The sequence below is a fragment of the Bacillus rossius genome, chromosome 17 (assembly GCF_032445375.1).
Source record: "Bacillus rossius redtenbacheri isolate Brsri chromosome 17, Brsri_v3, whole genome shotgun sequence".
Taxonomy (NCBI): Eukaryota; Metazoa; Arthropoda; class Insecta; order Phasmatodea; family Bacillidae; genus Bacillus; species Bacillus rossius.
The window spans coordinates 14,878,983-14,898,861 of record NC_086344.1 but is presented as its reverse complement, the minus strand read 5'-3'; the positions used below and the strand labels follow the sequence as shown (position 1 = coordinate 14,898,861).

The window sequence follows — 19,879 nt, the reverse complement described above, 5'->3', positions numbered from 1 at the left end:
TGGCACACGACAGGAATGAAGGCTCTCACACTGGTACCAAGGCTGGCACACAACAGGAATGAAGGCTCACACACTCTCACACTGGTACTACGGCTGGCACAAGACAGGAATGAAGGCTCTCACACTACTCTCACACTGGTACTATGGCTGGCACACGACAGGAATGAAGGCTATCACACTGGTACTACGGCTGGCACACGACAGGAATGAAGGCTCTCACACTGGTACTACGGCTGGCACACAACAGGAATGAAGGCTCTCACACTCTCACACTGGTACTACGGCTGGCACAAGACAGGAATGAAGGCTCTCACACTACTCTCACACTGGTACTACGGCTGGCACACAACAGGAATGAAGGCTCTCACACTCTCACACTGGTACTACGGCTGGCACAAGACAGGAATGAAGGCTCTCACACTACTCTCACACTGGTACTATGGCTGGCACACGACAGGAATGAAGGCTATCACACTGGTACTACGGCTGGCACACGACAGGAATGAAGGCTCTCACACTGGTACTACGGCTGGCACACAACAGGAATGAAGGCTCTCACACTCTCACACTGGTACTACGGCTGGCACAAGACAGGAATGAAGGCTCTCACACTACTCTCACACTGGTACTACGGCTGGCACACAACAGGAATGAAGGCTCTCACACTCTTACACTGGTACTACGGCTGGCACAAGACAGGAATGAAGGCTCTCACACTCTCACACTGGTACTACGGCTGGCACACGACAGGAATGAAGGCTATCACACTGGTACTACGGCTGGCACAAGACAGGAATGAAGGTTCTCACACTGGTACTACGGCTGGCACACGACAGGAATGAAGGCTATCACACTGGTACTACGGCTGGCACAAGACAGGAATGAAGGCTCTCACACTGGTACTACGGCTGGCACACGACAGGAATGAAGGCTATCACACTAGTACTACGGCTGGCACACGACAGGAATGAAGGCTCTCACACTCTCACACTGGTACTACGGCTGGCACACAACAGGAATGAAGGCTATCACACTGGTACTACGGCTGGCACACAACAGGAATGAAGGCTCTCACACTCTCACACTGGTACTACGGCTGGCACACGTCAGGAATGAAGGCTCTCACACTCTCACACTGGTACTACGGCTGGCACACGACAGGAATGAAGGCTCTCACACTCTCACACTGGTACTACGGCTGGCACACGACAGGAATGAAGGCTATCACACTGGTACTACGGCTGGCACACGACAGGAATGAAGGCTCTCACACTGGTACTACGGCTGGCACACGACAGGAATGAAGGCTATCACACTGGTACTACGGCTGGCACAAGACAGGAATGAAGGCTCTCACACTCTCACACTGGTACTACGGCTGGCACACGACAGGAATGAAGGCTATCACACTAGTACTACGGCTGGCACAAGACAGGAATGAAGGCTCTCACACTGGTACTACGGCTGGCACACGACAGGAATGAAGGCTATCACACTGGTACTACGGCTGGCACACGACAGGAATGAAGGCTCTCACACTGGTACTACGGCTGGCACACAACAGGAATGAAGGCTATCACACTGGTACTACGGCTGGCACACAACAGGAATGAAGGCTCTCACACTCTCACACTGGTACTACGGCTGGCACACGACAGGAATGAAGGCTCTCACACTCTCACACTGGTACTACGGCTGGCACACGACAGGAATGAAGGCTCTCACACTCTCACACTGGTACTACGGCTGGCACACGACAGGAATGAAGGCTCTCACACTGGTACTACGGCTGGCACACGACAGGAATGAAGGCTATCACACTGGTACTACGGCTGGCACACGACAGGAATGAAGGCTCTCACACTGGTACTACGGCTGGCACACAACAGGAATGAAGGCTATCACACTGGTACTACGGCTGGCACACAACAGGAATGAAGGCTCTCACACTCTCACACTGGTACTACGGCTGGCACACGACAGGAATGAAGGCTCTCACACTCTCACACTGGTACTACGGCTGGCACACGACAGGAATGAAGGCTATCACACTGGTACTACGGCTGGCACACGACAGGAATGAAGGCTCTCACACTGGTACTACGGCTGGCACACGACAGGAATGAAGGCTATCACACTGGTACTACGGCTGGCACAAGACAGGAATGAAGGCTCTCACACTCTCACACTCTCACACTGGTACTACGGCTGGCACACGACAGGAATGAATGCTATCACACTGGTACTACGGCTGGCACAAGACAGGAATGAAGGCTCTCACACTGGTACTACGGCTGGCACACGACAGGAATGAAGGCTATCACACTGGTACTACGGCTGGCACACGACAGGAATGAAGGCTCTCACACTGGTACTACGGCTGGCACACAACAGGAATGAAGGCTATCACACTGGTACTACGGCTGGCACACAACAGGAATGAAGGCTATCACACTCTCACACTGGTACTACAGCTGGCACACGACAGGAATGAAGGCTCTCACACTCTCACACTGGTACTACGGCTGGCACACGACAGGAATGAAGGCTCTCACACTCTCACACTGGTACTACGGCTGGCACACGACAGGAATGAAGGCTATCACACTGGTACTACGGCTGGCACACGACAGGAATGAAGGCTCTCACACTGGTACTACGGCTGGCACACGACAGGAATGAAGGCTATCACACTGGTACTACGGCTGGCACAAGACAGGAATGAAGGCTCTCACACTCTCACACTGGTACTACGGCTGGCACACGACAGGAATGAAGGCTATCACACTGGTACTACGGCTGGCACAAGACAGGAATGAAGGCTCTCACACTGGTACTACGGCTGGCACACGACAGGAATGAAGGCTCTCACACTTTCACACTGGTACTACGGCTGGCACACGACAGGAATGAAGGCTCTCACACTCTCACACTGGTACTACGGCTGGCACACGACAGGAATGAAGGCTATCACACTGGTACTACGGCTGGCACAAGACAGGAATGAAGGCTCTCACACTGGTACTACGGCTGGCACACGACAGGAATGAAGGCTATCACACTGGTACTACGGCTGGCACACGACAGGAATGAAGGCTCTCACACTGGTACTACGGCTGGCACACAACAGGAATGAAGGCTATCACACTGGTACTACGGCTGGCACACAACAGGAATGAAGGCTCTCACACTCTCACACTGGTACTACGGCTGGCACACGACAGGAATGAAGGCTCTCACACTGGTACTACGGCTGGCACACAACAGGAATGAAGGCTATCACACTGGTACTACGGCTGGCACACAACAGGAATGAAGGCTCTCACACTCTCACACTGGTACTACGGCTGGCACACGACAGGAATGAAGGCTCTCACACTCTCACACTGGTACTACGGCTGGCACACGACAGGAATGAAGGCTATCACACTAGTACTACGGCTGGCACACGACAGGAATGAAGGCTCTCACACTGGTACTACGGCTGGCACACGACAGGAATGAAGGCTATCACACTGGTACTACGGCTGGCACAAGACAGGAATGAAGGCTCTCACACTCTCACACTGGTACTACGGCTGGCACACGACAGGAATGAAGGCTATCACACTGGTACTACGGCTGGCACAAGACAGGAATGAAGGCTCTCACACTGGTACTACGGCTGGCACACGACAGGAATGAAGGCTCTCACACTGGTACTACGGCTGGCACACAACAGGAATGAAGGCTATCACACTGGTACTACGGTTGGCACACAACAGAAATGAAGGCTCTCACACTCTCACACTGGTACTACGGCTGGCACACGACAGGAATGAAGGCTCTCACACTCTCACACTGGTACTACGGCTGGCACACGACAGGAATGAAGGCTATCACACTGGTACTACGGCTGGCACACGACAGGAATGAAGGCTCTCACACTCTCACACTGGTACTACGGCTGGCACACGACAGGAATGAAGGCTATCACACTGGTACTACGGCTGGCACACTACAGGAATGAAGGCTCTCACACTCTCACACTGGTACTACGGCTGGCACACAACAGGAATGAAGGCTCTCACACTCTCACACTGGTACTACGGCTGGCACACGACAAGAATAAAGGCTCTCACACTGGTACCAAGGCTGGCACACGACAGGAATGAACGGACGAGCGACATACCCGTCATCCAAGACGTCCTCCCCCTGGCCGCCGTCCGCAGTCTTCTCCGAGGCCGCCTCGCTGGCCGGGGACACACGGCCGCCGCCCGGCGCGCCCACTGCCTTCACTCGCTCCATCACCTTGGAGCCCGACCTGCGCAGCACGCACGCACTCTCTGCACCGCGCACCGCCTTGTGCCTGTCTCCTCTCTCAACACAGCACGGCCACAATGTCTGTCGTGCCTGCAGCTGTTGTCCAATCAGTGTCGAGCATTCGTGTCGCATTTTTTGTCATTGCAACACAACCTCAACCTGAATGTCAACACCGCATACTTTTAAATTCACTGTTTCAGCATAAAAATATTTTCAAAAAACACAGGCAAATTAACTTAAAATCTTTAATTAAAAATTGAGGGCTGTTTTTAAACGATATTGTATAATATATACATATATATACAGCTTTGTCATCATATTGCACCTTGACTTTATAAGGTATTTATTGTGCATATTGCTGATGCTCAGTTTTTTTTTTCATTTATCTCAGAGGAAGATATACTTTAGTGTTCTTGAGAGGATCATTCGTGATATGTGTTTGCTAGGGCTTCGTCATTGCATCTGACGGATCAAGATGTTGACATCTGGTTCTGGGGACAGGACCACCCATTACAACTCATCTGTGCCTGCAGCACACGACCATGTTGGGGTCGGAGCATCATGCCCTCGTGTGCAGATGATTCCCGCTAGCCCTGATAGCTCTTGAATTTAATTCCGGCCATTAACTCCTATTGAAAACTGCACAAAAATCAACCCTAAACACAGCCTGCCCTACAACTTTCTTCAACTTAAGGGGTCGTTACCACAATGCCGAAATACCACAACGCCAAACGTACGATAACGCCGAATACCATAATGCCGAATGTCAAAATTGACCACAACGCCGACAGCTAGAAAACTGCTGTGCACCACAACGTCGAAATAACTACAGAATGAATTTGTGTGTGTTTCTTAAATGTACCTTAATGCCGAAATACCACAATCAAACCTAACCTAGTCTAACCTAACCTAACCTAACCTTTGTGGCAGTCCTGCAATGACATTTTTCGGCGTTAGTGTATTTCTGGCGTTGTGGTACACAGCAGTTTTCTAGCTGTCGGCGTTGTGGTCAATTTTGACATTCGGCGTTATGGTATTCGGCATTATTGTACGTTCGGCGTTGTGGTATTTCGGCGTTGTGGTGCGTCCCCAACTTAAGTCACAGCCTATTACGACAAGTAGTTAAGGCCCCCGCCTGCCCAGGCACACACTTGGCGTTCACAGCTTCAGAAAACTGCTCAAGATGTCCTAGTGGGGTCTGGTTACGACAGGCATCTAAGAATACACTGAAGGCGGATGAGAAGTTCTGTGCTTTCCATACTTAGTTTTCAAACTGTGTGAAAATGGTCGAACCGCATGCTTCGGGAATAAAATTTAGTCATGGAACACTCGGTAAAGATTCTCGAAACCCCTCACAGGGCATGCATTACACCGTTATCTTCATTTCTCCGCTATCTTACGTTATGGTCACCACTCAAATTTCATAGTTGTTCCATGCGCAGGGACAAGCTTATATGGTGAGTTGCGATAAAAACTGAAATAACACTGAAAAGCATGTCAAAATACCTCATAACAACGAAGTGCAAGTAATTACACCATATAGCACTGAAATGTGCATTAAATCATTGAATTAAGTAGCATTATAACAAAAAATTAATTTAAATAAATAAATAAAGGAATCTTTTAATGTCTGAAATACAAGGAATGTCATTAATTCCAGACAAAAAAAAATTGTACCAAAGTGAATAAATCAGAAAAATTAATTTAATTTGTTTTATTGTACATCTCTTATTGAATCAATTTTAAATCACAGATGCTCGCTAATTTATCTTTATTGTTCTGAGTGTATGTTTTAGACCCATTTATTAATAAATTACTTTACCCTAAAACAATGACGTACATAAATTTTACCCCTATTTTGATGGAGTACGTATTACCAAACAGCTTATACAAGAATAAAAACAATAACACAGAAAATCCTCTGCTTTAGAAACAAAATTGGACTAAAAATAAAATAAAATATTGTCTCTTTCTATGTTCTACGAGAAGACTGCGCGTACGTCCAGAGGAGACACCGCGCTAGAAGCACCAGCGAGCATAACTCTCATTAAAGTGTACAAAATGTATTCCAGGATAGTTTCACTATCATAAAGTTTCATTCGGCACACCAACACGCTTGGTACGTCCCCCCGATATTCGCGAAATTGAAGATATGTGAGTTAATGGCGGAAACGCGGGTCCGCCCTCTGATGAAAGAAACGATAAAGTGAGCTTTGTGCATGCGCGGAATTTGAGCAACAGAACGGCAATTGATAGAACACCACAATCTGTTTCCTGAAAATAAGGGACTGTCTGTGTCCTATCGTGCACTAGGAACATGGTTAGGGTACACGTGGAGCATATTCCACACCTAAACCCTTATTTTTGCTTCTTGGAATAAGTACTAGCCTAAGACAGTCAAGCAGAACTCAATACGTATTTACACTTTAGGCCCAAAAGCAGCGGTCCCCTTGACCGTGATACCCATCCACCGCAGTCCGTAGCATACACGTGGCTCAACAAACATGCAAACAACAAACGGGAAGCCTACGATGTACATTCTGTATTGCACAGACCCGAATACTCACGTTGGCAAGCCTTCTTTCAACAGACGAGGGAGCCAAACGCCCGATCGTGCATCTTCGGTTTTTTTTTTTATTGTAAATGAATAAATATACAATTCATGATAACTAATGGTCAATTAGGTTAGGTTAGCTACATTATAAATACTTTAAAACATTGTGGACGGTTGATTTGGTTAGGATAGCTACATTAAAGATACTGTGAAATCATGTAAACGGTTTCCTAGCCCTGGATAGCTACATATTAAAAAGTTATTTGCTAAGCAACCATGAAATGATTTTACAGTATTTTTAATGTAGCTATACTTACCTAATATAACCAACCATCCACAATGTTTTAAAGTATTTATAATGTAGCTAACCTATCCTAATTGACCGCCAGATTTAATGCCACCACGGTTTATACAATGAGATAGAAAGGAAAAAAAAAAGTGAGCATGAACTTCGGGGAACTTCAGGTGTGGTTCTCTCATCTGTGAAAAGAAGGCTTGCCAACGTGAGTATTCGGGTCTGTGCAATACAGAATGTACATCGTAGGCTTCCCACAACAAACAGGTACCATCCTTAGGTACCTTAGCAATGTCCACTGGGCAAGCACATCCAGAACTAGACAAGGCAATTCTCAAAGCCAAGTGCTGCATCCTAGTAACTATCGCATGCATTCAAAGTTATAGAATTTTGAAGAAGTTAACATTGACCACAGTATTACTGCCATGGATGTTATGTAGGGTCACTGAAATACAGACAAAGAAACGAGCATACCCAATAAGGTGTTACAGCTAAACGTAACGTATTGATTTAAAATAGGAAAATAATATTCAATTCATGTAATGACTCAATTTGGAGCAATTACTTATTTTTGATTCAGTACTTCTGATTTTAATACACTCCAGTTTGATGGGAGTGGAGGAAAATATTTTTGAAAATAAAGACGAGCATGCAAAAATGCATTCACAATCAACAAGCACGTAACGTTGTTCTTAAAACATTATCTGCTGTTGCTACACAGATACATGGGCGTCTCTGGCACATAAAGTTTGGGGGGGGACATAAAATAACTTTATTATATTTAAATGCTAGTACCTCCGTTGAGTTAAGTATAAAAAATCAATTTATTTTCAAACTATGCTTTGTATGTAATTTTTATTTTACACCTGATCTACTAGGCTATATGTCATCACTGTAAATACAATGTATTTTATAAACATGAAAATAGTATAAATAAAACTACTGGCTGTACTTTAAAATAGTGGGAGAAGGGGGGGGGGGGGTGAAGGGGGCGTGTCCCCCCCCCCCCCCGCCAGAGACGCTCGTGCACAGCTATGATGATTGCATCAAGAGATAGGCTGGGTTCACAATTAAAAAAAAATAAGCGAGTGCATAGCAAGCCATGCACACGACCAGTGCGAACTGCGAAATCGGTTAACGATTGAATTCTTACTGTTAATTTCAGCCAATGAAATTTCGCGAACTATGCGACATATGTTAGCAGTGTTAGTAAATAAACATATTAACTTTCAAAATAACGATAATACTATTATTATCATCTCGACATTTTCTTACCACAATATGGTTAATAAATATAAACATATTTCTAGTACCGCCAAAAAAAGCACCCTGCTCTTCTCTCATTGGCTGTTGTGCCATGCGTATGCGACCGAAATAAGATATATTCATTTCACTCCTATGTGCACGACCAACTTTCTGCTATTGTGAATCGTCAGGTTAGGAAACATGGCGTTCATATCCTATGCACACGACCTACTGTTACTGTAACTGTTATTTTTTTCAATTGTGAACCCAGCATTACGCCAGGGCCTCATACGTACCGTGCACATTCCTCTACGTCTACGGCCGTGCGTGTGCGGAAGCAGATGCAAGGGAAGTACGCGGGGAACGAGGGAGTCACTAACCTGTTTCCCGGTCGCTCGGGCATGCGACCTGTGGCATGCTTCTCCTGGTACAAAAACAAATAAGAAAGAGAGCGTAAAGCACTTTCACGCAGGCAGTATCAACTGTACTGTACTGTACTGTACTGTACAATGCACCAGAACCACTACTCTACTGCCGCCAACACGGCCAAAGATGGGAGGAAGTGCCGCAAACCACAAGCTAGCTGAAGAGATAAATCTATTGTTAGTCAACACGCACACACAGATGCAGTGAACCAAAACAATGATTCTCTTAAAAAACGATCGTAAAACAGAAGGGCTTCTAACTGAAACAAGTAAACAAGCTGTTGTAATGCTGTGCAGTTTTCGTTCACACACTGAAGCAGAAAGGAAAAAAAAAAAAAAGTTAATGTCACTGCCACACCACCGGTAAAAATTAAACATATCAACAGAGCTCGCTGCAATGCCGCCTTCTCTCGCCGATCGGGTCCGTGCCTCGCTGGTATCGTAAAAAAAAAGTAACACTCAAAATACACTGGCAAAATAAAGGAACACTTTTCATTAATAATAATGATCTCGCACCACAGCGGCTGCCATTGCGAAAATCTACGAACTGTAATTTGAAGAGCTTGACCACCCTTCTTACTCGCCAGATCTAGCCCCAGACGACTTATTTTGTTCCCTAGGCTCGGAGGTCAGAGATATTGTCGAATGAGAAGGCCATCGTGTTAGTAAGCTACCATTTTGCAGGAACTCATGCAAACGATTGTTTAAAAAAAAATGCATATCCGAAACGGCTGAAATTTCAGAGAGATATTCCAAAGCTTGCACAAACACTTTCCCCAATTTTCGTTGACGAGTGCAGCCATTTCAATGTGAGATCAGTACAAAAAAGATAAAAGAAGAAAAAGCTTGATTGTCATGAATAGGAAAAAAAGGCTTCATAATTTTACTTCCTGAAAACTGTGTATATTTATATCATAAAAAAAAATGTTTAAGTAAGATTAAATTACTTGAAAATTTATTGTGAACTAAAGAATTTACACCAGTTTAATACTCTAATGCTGGTAAAGCATGATCATTAGCTTATAAGACAGATTAAGAATTTTGTTTTTCAAAATACCATTGCTATCATGTAAAACTCTGTATAAAATAAATACATGACTACAAATAAGTTGAAAATATTAACGTTGAATAAAGCACAACATTTCACTGTATGTGTGAAATTATAGGTTTCTGGATTTAAGAATGGACATATTCTACCATTTTAGAATGCACATGGACAGAAAATTTTGGAAATGATTTAGGATTATTAACTTCCATTCCAGCACCAAGTTAGTGAATGCTATCAAAAGATCTTTTCTTTGTAAGTACTAAAAACTAGGATTACCTACTTAAAAATACAGCAGCAAAACACCTAATTAAGCATTAATTACTCAATATAATTGATACTTTAACATACCTAATGTAGGGATTGTTTTGCATTTCTTTATGCCAAGCACCATACTAATGCTACCACCGTCACCAAAATATATAGGAATTACATACAACTGCAAGCAGAACTGTGAAATGTTTAAAGTGCACAAAAAATGCTAGCGAGTCTGCCAGTGCTTGCCGGCGATGTGTGAACATCTAACCTCGGTGACGAACAATTTCATGAGTTCTCGTGTTCCAAATAAACTTATGATTTAGAGACCGGAAAAATTCGCGAATTCATTTCGCGATAGGCTAAAATACAAATTGTTATACCTCAGTGCTGCCTCTGCTATTGGCTCACAACTCACCTGGATGACGCTGGACCAATGAGAAACACCCAACCAAAGCTTTATCGAATCACAGGCTGATACTTTGGGACGTCTCACAAGACAGCAGCCAATGAGTGGGTGACATCTGACTGAGTGTACGCAGAACTATGGAGTTCATCCTGGAGGTCATTGAACCCGCGAATTTTTCCGGTCTCTACTTATGATACAAAATTTGAACACAAAATTTAACTTAGCATTCTTGAAAATAACACAAGTATGTGATAAATCTACGAAAATTGTGTTTTCAACTGCATTTCTCGGTGAAAATCAGACGTAGTTTCCGCACCCGCTGCTAGAATTCGTTGCCGGAGCAGCTACGTCAACCACTGAATAATTTTATTCGCAGAGTGAAAAGTTAAACTACGTATATTCTGGAGCAGCTACGTCAAAAGCGAAAAAGACTTGAAAAAAACTTAAAAACCGGCTTTGGACCTGGTTTTCGACAAGGAATTTTACTAAACTACTGCCCATCTTGTTAAAACTCATTAAACAGTTAATACTATAAAGTTTCCCTTTGGCTTTGTGAACTTTGGTTTGCGCCATCTACCACAGGTGGCAGCACCGCGGTCACACATTTTTGTTCCGTGCGACTTCCAGTCCTTTCACAAAAATTTTCTTACCAAATGCCATACATATACCCTGAGCTAAGATGTTTAACCATCAAAAAATTGTCCCGAATCACTGAAAGCAAAAACTAAGAACGTAAAAGACAGAAAGGGTGCTCGCGCAACACGGTGACGGAGGTCACAAGTCACCACCAACACAACATTACTGAACATAATAGACACACTGTGATATTTAGTGCAGGAAACACATGCTGTAAATCGTGAGTATTGCTTTACAGTTGAGGGTGTCATAAACTATTAAAAAGGATGCAGGCTTTTAACTGTTAATATGGTGATATTAATGTTGTATAATTCATGCCCTTCCTACTTACATGAAACAAAAAAAAAGTTTCAAATTGCTGCAAGTGAATATAAATGCAAATACAGCTGTAGTAAAATCCACCTCAGATTTTGCTTAATGGTAAAAATTAATTGGTCTACGGTCAGGAAATATGTATGATAGTGTTGTGCTGGTTTTTTGGAATTTGTCGATCTCATCAATTCTAATACCGCAAAACCTAAAAATTTTTAAGGGTTGTAGTGTTAAAGTTGATAAGGTGAAACCTTCATTCACCATTTTCTTACAATCAAGGTTTTCCTATAAAAACAATTTTTTTTTTAATTAATCCACATGGCTAATTAATGAGGTTTTCACAATTAGCCTGAGCTGATACACGACAAAGTGTGCACTCTGCCTTCTGGCCCGAAGTTCCGAGTCACATCCTTCACTGTGAGCATGGGTGGTATGCCTGCAACCCCCGTGATTGGTAGCACTGCACACACGACTGTGGTGTTACTTAGTACGCCTGCTTGTTCTGCATAATGTCTTAAGGCTTTCCTCGTATTTCTCTAATAACAGCAATATCGATCTGAAATTTTAAAACATAAACTATCTTCTAAATAACTTCCCGACTGTGCCAAGAAAGATTCACTATGTCTTTAATTGTATGTTTGTTTAACTACGATCTTGTGCGTTTTTATTAGTAACAGTTTTGTCGCACATGTTTTATTATTAAGACTTATGTCTGAATTCATAATTGTTTATGAATGAAGAGTTTTTATGACACAAAGCAAATATCAAATTGAAAGTCGAATTTAACTGTGAATATTGTTCTCAGTGAAACTGTGTTAAACATTTTTTTTTATAAAATACAGGATTGAAGTAAAAAAAAAAATTATTGTTTTAACATTTGTAATGTTCAAACTGATTAAGTGATTAACCATTTGATATACATCACATATTTCAATAAAATTTATAAAATAACTATGTATGATATTAATACTGAGCATTCATGCAAGTAAACAAGAGTGCCACCATTTGAAAAAAACTAAAATATTTTCATGAGCGAGCGAGTGTTAGGCTTCCAGTGTTTTTTAAGCTTCGCAACAATAATGTGAAGCTTTTGCAATCCACAACCGCAGGTTTCAAACAGAACGAACGGCAAAAATCCCTGGCGAAGTCAAACAGAGATTGGGTCGACTCGCTCTCGGTCGAAGCTTCGCAACACAGGCTCTCGGACTCCATCCTCGGCCCTCCAGAGACGAGAAGAAAGAAGAAAGAAGAAAGAAGAAAGAATGTAGTTCTCGGACCCCTCATGGCTTGAGCCCTCCGGACCGTCCTTCGCTGTCCGGCACGCCCCCAAATTTGAAAACCACCGCCACCTTCTGACTGGAGGAACAGCGGGCAAGCATCAGCGGGAGGTAACTAGCACAGAGGAACCTCGCTATAACAAGACAGTGTTGTCAAATTATCTTTGAAAGATTTGTGCAATGGGGAGTGCATGACTTGATGTAAGCTTTTAGACACACACCATTGCTATGCACATGTATGTCTGTAGAAGAAAACTACAAAAAAAAAAAAACACAAATGACAAAAACACAAATTAAGCAAAACATTTGCTGTTGTCAGGATTGTGTGGTGTTTATATCCTGACAACAGCAATTTTTTGCTTAATTTGTGTTTTTGTCATTTGTGTTTTTTTTTTTTGTAGTTTTCTTCTACAGACATACATGTGCTTAGCAATGGCGTATGTCCAAAAGCTTACATCAAGTCAAGTGTTGTCACGACAATACATTCACTGAAGAATACCACAGAGTACATGTCAGCGAAAACGCTTGTGAACAATGGCACATTTCCTGGGTGGAGAGTGAGAAAGGGGAAATAATTACACCCCCCCCCCCCCCCCCAAACTTACGCTTGAAAAAATCACGACCGTAAAACGGGGTTGATAAACTTAAAACATCAAAACTACGTTTTATGGAAAACTTTCTGTATATTTAAAAAGTTTTCTACTTGTTGCATGCATTCCAGGCCAACGTATGCTGTCAGAGATCTTGTCGAATGAGAAGGCCATCATGTTAGTAAGCAACCATTTTGCAGGAACTCATGCAAATGATTGTTTAAAAAAAAAAAACTGCATATCCTAAACGGCTGAAATTTCAGAGAGATATTCCAAAGCATGCACAAACACTTTCCCCAATTTTCGTTGACGAGTACAGCCATTTTAATGTTGGGATCAGTACAAAAAAGATAAAAGAAGAAAAGTCTTGATTGTCATGAATAGGAAAAAAAGTTTCATAATTTTACTCCCTCAAAACTGTGTATATTTATATAATTTAAAAAAAAATGACTAAGTAAGATTAAATTATTTGAAAATTTATTTAGAAATAAAGAATTTACACCAGTTTAATACTATAATGCTGGTAAACCACCATCATTAGCTTATTAAGACAGATTAAGAATTTTGTTTTTCAAAATACCTTTGCTATACGACCACCCTGGCCGGAGAAGACTTGTCGGATCAAGCACACGCCCAAAACCCTCAGGCCGCGCTTGTGGTCGACAAATGTGTCTCCACTAATCCTATTTTCACAGGCGTTTATTTTTTTAACTTTTATCCTCTTGATATGAACCCCCAAGGGGAACGCAAGAAGGAATTTTCTTTTCCAAATTTTTTTCTCTCTGTACAAAATTACTAAACACTACTTTCTCTTTAATTCTTTTATTTTGGTTTGAGGGCGTAATTCCATTATGTATGTATTACATATAAAAATTTGTATAGAATATGTTATTATGTATGATTTAAATGTGATTATTATATGTATGTATATTTCAGCAACGTGTATATTTCCGTTAATCGAATTCGTTTTCAGTGCCGGTCCACACGTAATCCAAGTGACAAGAGTTATCTTGCAGTATACAGCGAGAACCCTCGTCACTGAAAGGGGAGGCGTCCCGCTCCGGCTGCGCTGTGGAAACAAGAGGGGAGGGGGGGGGGGGAGGGGGGAGGTTACCTCGGCCTGGGCCGCTCCCCGGCCCGGTTGCTGCCCAGGCGCTCCCGGAAGGGCGAGCCGCCCCCCACGCTGCCCTGCAACCGACCAATCAACACACGCGCTGCAGGCGAGGGGGGAGCGCGATCTCGATCTTCCGCGCGAGCGCCGGACACCGCCTCAGCGACACCGCGCCGGCCAGAACTGTCAAACAGCGGTGCACACGTTTCCACCGTCAAATATTTCAACTCTACTGAAGCCGATCAGAGAAGTTACACATGCCAGTCTTCGCGAGAGACAAGATACTAGAGTTTTATTTTCAGATCAATCTCGTTTTTAAAACAGGTGATTTTATTTCATTGTAATTTTTTTTATACATTTTCCTTACTCATAAAAAAAGTACTATTGATAAAAAATTAAAATAAATTATTCATCAATACTTATTTCACAAATACAGTCTCATTTAGACCAATACAAGTAATATCACGGAATCAAGTAACATTTAACCAAAACTTAATTCAAATCGTGAAAAAAGTAATCTTTTAATGTTCGAAATTCGACTGTCACAAAAAAAAATTGTACCAAAGTGAATGCACAAAAAAAATTAATTTAATTTGTTTTACTGTGTCTCTCTTATTGGATAATTTTTAAACCAAAAATGCTTGCTAATTTATTTTTTACTGTTCTGAATGTATCTGTTTTAGACCAATTTATCACAAATTATTTTATCGTAAAAAATTGCAGGATATTAATTTTACCACTTTTTTGATGGGGTAAGTATTATAAATTAGATTTTATGAAAATGAAAACAATAATCCCGAATTCTTCTGTTTTAAAAAATGAATTTTGGATATAAATAAAACCATCAAATCTTGTCTCTACCTATCGTTGAACTGCATGTTAATTTTTCTATGGAATTCCAGCTAAAACTGTACATATTGAAGTTTAGATAGTCTGGCGAAATCGATAATCTGCACAGCCATGGTGCTGAACATGTTTACTGAAGTGCCTTGAAAACTGACCTTAAATATATACTTACACGTCTTCAACTTGTCTTCTCCCAAAGAATGAGCTGACACTTCTAAAGGTTCTTTACCAAAACCAACCTTGCTCATCCATTTACTAAAATTAAACATTCCCGATTACAAGCATACCAAAAAAAAAGCATGCTATCACAATTCACCCCATGCTAATAACTGAAGTTTAATTTGTACGTTTTTGCAATAAAATAAAATTTGTGAATAAAATTTTAAGTAAAATAATAGTTCAATTAGAAAGTAGATGCTGGAATGAGTCTGATGCATAATGTCCCAGTATTCCCGTATTAAATAAAAAAATTTTTTTCTGATTCTTATGTTATGCACGTCATTTTCATTGAAATTTACTTCATGCTAACACTTATTTTGAAGTGACTAAAAATACGTGCATGATACAAGACGAAATTTCATTACTTTTTTTTTACATCACATAAGCCAGAGAGACTGAATATTTATTACCAGTCTATACTGAAAAAAAGTGTTAAATAATTCTAAACAGTTATTGTACCTATAGTAAAATCATGAAAATATGGGCACTTAGAAGAAATACAATACATCTATTAGTCAACAGATGTGTTTGTGATAAATTATATCTTTGATATGTATGGACATGAAAATGGCAGGAATCTAAAAGCACATACAAGAAGTCAACGAAAAAAAAAAACTGAACCCCTTCACGGGGCAAAGGCTTAAATGGACACGCATCAAAACAGAACGACAATACACACAATGAACCATATGAAGTAGTCTTTGAAGGCACACTTGGCCAAACAATCCTTCATCACATTGTTGACACACGGAATAAACTCGAAACAGCCAGCACAAGAACAGCTATATTTTGCAAGTAAGCATTTCACTACTACACAAAGTGTTACACTGAAACACACACTGCTCGAAACAAACGTTTTCTTCTGAAGGATATTTAAAAAAAATTTACACTCAACATTAAAGAACTTGGTACTTTGATCAAAATCACACTTTAAGTGTCTTGTGAAGAAATGCCATGGCAGCCATACGGTTATCACAACGGCAACAAAAGTTTTAGAAATGTGAGCAGATTTATGTCACTTTCCAAATGTTCTTGCTGCGAGTTAATGATGCTGAAAACAAAGCGGGACATGTTATACGTGGCCTGAAGTCTTTTTTTTACAAGCAGTGTAAGTCTACAAATGTTCACGCCTAAAAATAGCAGGTTGAAGCTCAGGTATTCTACGTAGCACAATCTTTGTTTGGTGAACAACATGTAGTTACACATCTTTAATTATGCAGAAATGTTTTTAGGGAATATTTGTCTACTTTAATACTTAAAATTCACGTGCTGAACTTCTATTTCATTAAAATTTATATGAAACTATTAAAGGTCTTGTTTAAGACCATAAATTTGTAACTATGTATATGGTGAATATGGTGAAAGTTACCACTGGCTAGGTCATCTGAACTGACCACGTGTTTCGCACCAAACCAATGTCTCTAGTATGCTGGGAGTCAAACAGTGCCCCTCAAAATGAAAGCACTGAATGTTCTCTGTGAAACTGAGGAAGAAATAAACATGCCAGGTCATTGAAAGCATCTATAACAGTGGCGTGAATGTATCTAAGGTCTTAATACGTACTTTTCAAAAGTGATGTTTTTTGTTAGTACAGAGTGGCAGGCAACCTAGGATAAAATATTCCCTGACTTTTATAGGTATGGCAAAAAAATGTTTTCCCTGACCAATCTTATTAGGAAGTCATCACTGCCCATCAAAAATTCACATTCAAATCTCAACTCGTAGGCATACCACACTTCACTATCGCAACAGGCACTTATCAATTATTTTATCGCACTACTGTCGATAGCACTGAAGTCAATGCATGTGTTAGAGCAAAAAGGAATTATGGGAAAAACATTTTGTAACACTTTAGATACAGATTGAAAAGGAAGAAGAGTGTATATGTACATGGAACCGGTACAAATCAAAACAAGTCTCTGCTATAGCTTTTAATTATTCAGTAACATCGTTAAAAACGTTCCCTGACTACCTAAAGATTTCACTAACTCTCCCTGTTGCTGAAAACTCCCAGAATTTTCCTGATTTTCCCTAGTTTTCCCAGATGCTAGTCAAACTTCAATATAAATTTATTAAAGTTGAGTCCAGTACCATAAAATATAAACTAATACACAGCCACATTGCATAACAAATGCAACTAATAATACAAGCAAACAAAAGCTACAATTATTGCTAGCACATATACAAAGATGCTTGTAGGGACTATAAGACTGATAAATACTTTGCAATTCATTTAGTTTCTACATGTTGTGTGTCCCAACTAAATCTACGATCTACTAGGAGCATACTAGTTACAAAAATAAAATTAGAAAATACTCTACAGTTTTCAATTAATTGCTTGTTGAAATACATTACCAATGATGTCCTTTTAAAGAAAAACGTAGTTATGATAACGGCCAACGGAACACGCACACACTTAACCATTTTGGTCACATCACTCGATTTGTGAATAGGAAAAACTTTATTTAGAAGATAACGTACAGAGATATTGAATGATGGCTTTCAAAACAGGCCCATAAGAGCAAATTCCTTGTCTGGCAAAACATTCACAATTTGTTGGTGCATTCGTTGGAAATTTGAAATACAGTAGGAATTCCTTATCGCCAAAGTTAATACATCCAAATCTTAACCAAGCAGTTCAGACACACCATAATGTAACAGGTTCTGTTTCTGTAGCTTTAAGATTTTCTGAAAAATGAACGTTCGTTGCCGATTTATTGTTTGAATATATCCGGGACTCATCACTAATTCCATACATATTTTTTTTCCTTCCAAAGATGGTTTTAAATATTGAAAGATAATGCAAACCACAGTTTTTAATTGCCAAAATGTGCAACTTTTTGTACTTAGGCTTAAAAAGATTTTAGTATTTAAAAGTACCTTTATTTACAAACTTTTTCTCAAGAGCATGTTAGCACAATTATACTTACCTTTAACATTACTCTACAATGCAGAAATGCTAATTAACCTTGTTAAAAAAAAAAAGTACATGCAAGGGATTTTTTTAAAAAAAATAACATGACAATAAGGATATTGTGGACAGTCAGCTAGCACCATTTACATCTATGAGTACTGAACAACTTATTTTTCATAAAACGTTCAGTAACAAAAAGTTTTCTAGAATAATTTTTTAAAAGAATCTTCTAAAATGCTTGAGCATGTTTTTTACAAAATTAAATGCATAGTGAATACTTGTTAAAACTATGTACTATTTTTAAAATTTATACACATTGCTGCATGAATGTAATGAACAAAAACTAGCTGCAAAGAACTTAATCATACAATAAGCCAATAAATGAGCAAGGATGTGCGATTCCCCCAACATTGTGATGGTGTCTCTATTTAAACTCCTAGATGATAATTGTTTAATCGTCAATGTTGTCTGCTAATGTTAGTCGTGTTCTCCCCTGAAGTACCTGCGAGAGGAAAATGGTGCTGGCGCTGTGTCGGCGAGGTATCAGCGTCGGAGCCAGAGGTTTGGAGCTTGGAAGCAGAGAGGAGGCGGGGCTCTGTAACAACATGCCAGGTCCCGTCCAATCGCAGCATGCACCCGCCCGGGAGGCCGGCCAATCACTGCCGTGCGACGATGCGCTCACCGCACGCGCGACGCCGTTCCACGTTGCACGGCTATGCTCAGAGACTCAACGTGGCGGTAACTTAAAATTGGTTGCTCTTAATATTTTGTGTTTTTCGCACATAATCATACTTTAACTTGCAGCGGTTAGGTCCGCTGCCTTCAAACTTCGCGCTTCACCTGTTGAATGCATTGTTTTTTTTTTAATACACAAACATCTTAGTTCCCGCCGACTACCTTAAATCAGCCTCTCTTTTAGACGGCAATTATAGACGGATAAGCTTTCACACTGTGTGTTTGTTTGTTTGTTTTTTCCAACATCATGCAAATACTAGTGGACTGATATAGACGAAATTTTTTATGTTTAAAAAGCTAATGATTGGACTTTAAAAGTGGTGTATATTTTAACTCGCTACAATGACAATGCCCGAGATACAACAATAAAAACCACATTTTCCTATTCCAAAAATCATTCACACCAAGGATGGGCCTGCCTTGCGTGGCTCTTGCACCGGATGCCACAAGGGGTGGAGCTGTGATATACCGTACGGATTAAAAATAAAAAATAAAAAAATATTCGAAACATATCCCGAAAAGTGATTTGTGTTTCGGTTTGTACGTTTCTTATAAAAATCTAACAGTTTTACTCCGTTTGCTCGGTTTGCAGTTTTGCCCACTTGACGTTCGAAACACGAGGAAGGACACTGTCTACGTGAGATATTTCGAGAGAACCATCCCTAGGGCAAAATTTAATTATTTTTAGTGAAATTTCTCCATTTCATTG

General features: G+C 41.0%; 1 protein-coding gene across 5 annotated transcripts in view; it reads right to left on the bottom strand.

Moving 5' to 3' along the window:
- LOC134540856 (GATOR complex protein Iml1) overlaps positions 1-19,879 on the bottom strand; it is a 146,379-nt gene that overhangs the window by 29,511 nt on the left and 96,989 nt on the right. For 3 of the 5 annotated variants that reach the window (XM_063383859.1, XM_063383861.1, XM_063383860.1), the window contains 3 exons: positions 18,938-19,030; positions 14,460-14,533; positions 4,172-4,303 (listed from right to left, as the gene is read on the bottom strand). In XM_063383859.1, the coding sequence (XP_063239929.1) occupies positions 4,172-4,303; positions 14,460-14,533; positions 18,938-19,030 (299 nt within the window). Of the gene's footprint in view, positions 1-4,171; positions 4,304-8,776; positions 8,821-14,459; positions 14,534-18,937; positions 19,031-19,879 lie in introns of all 5 variants that reach the window. The other 2 variants (XM_063383863.1, XM_063383864.1) reach the window with 2 other exon arrangements.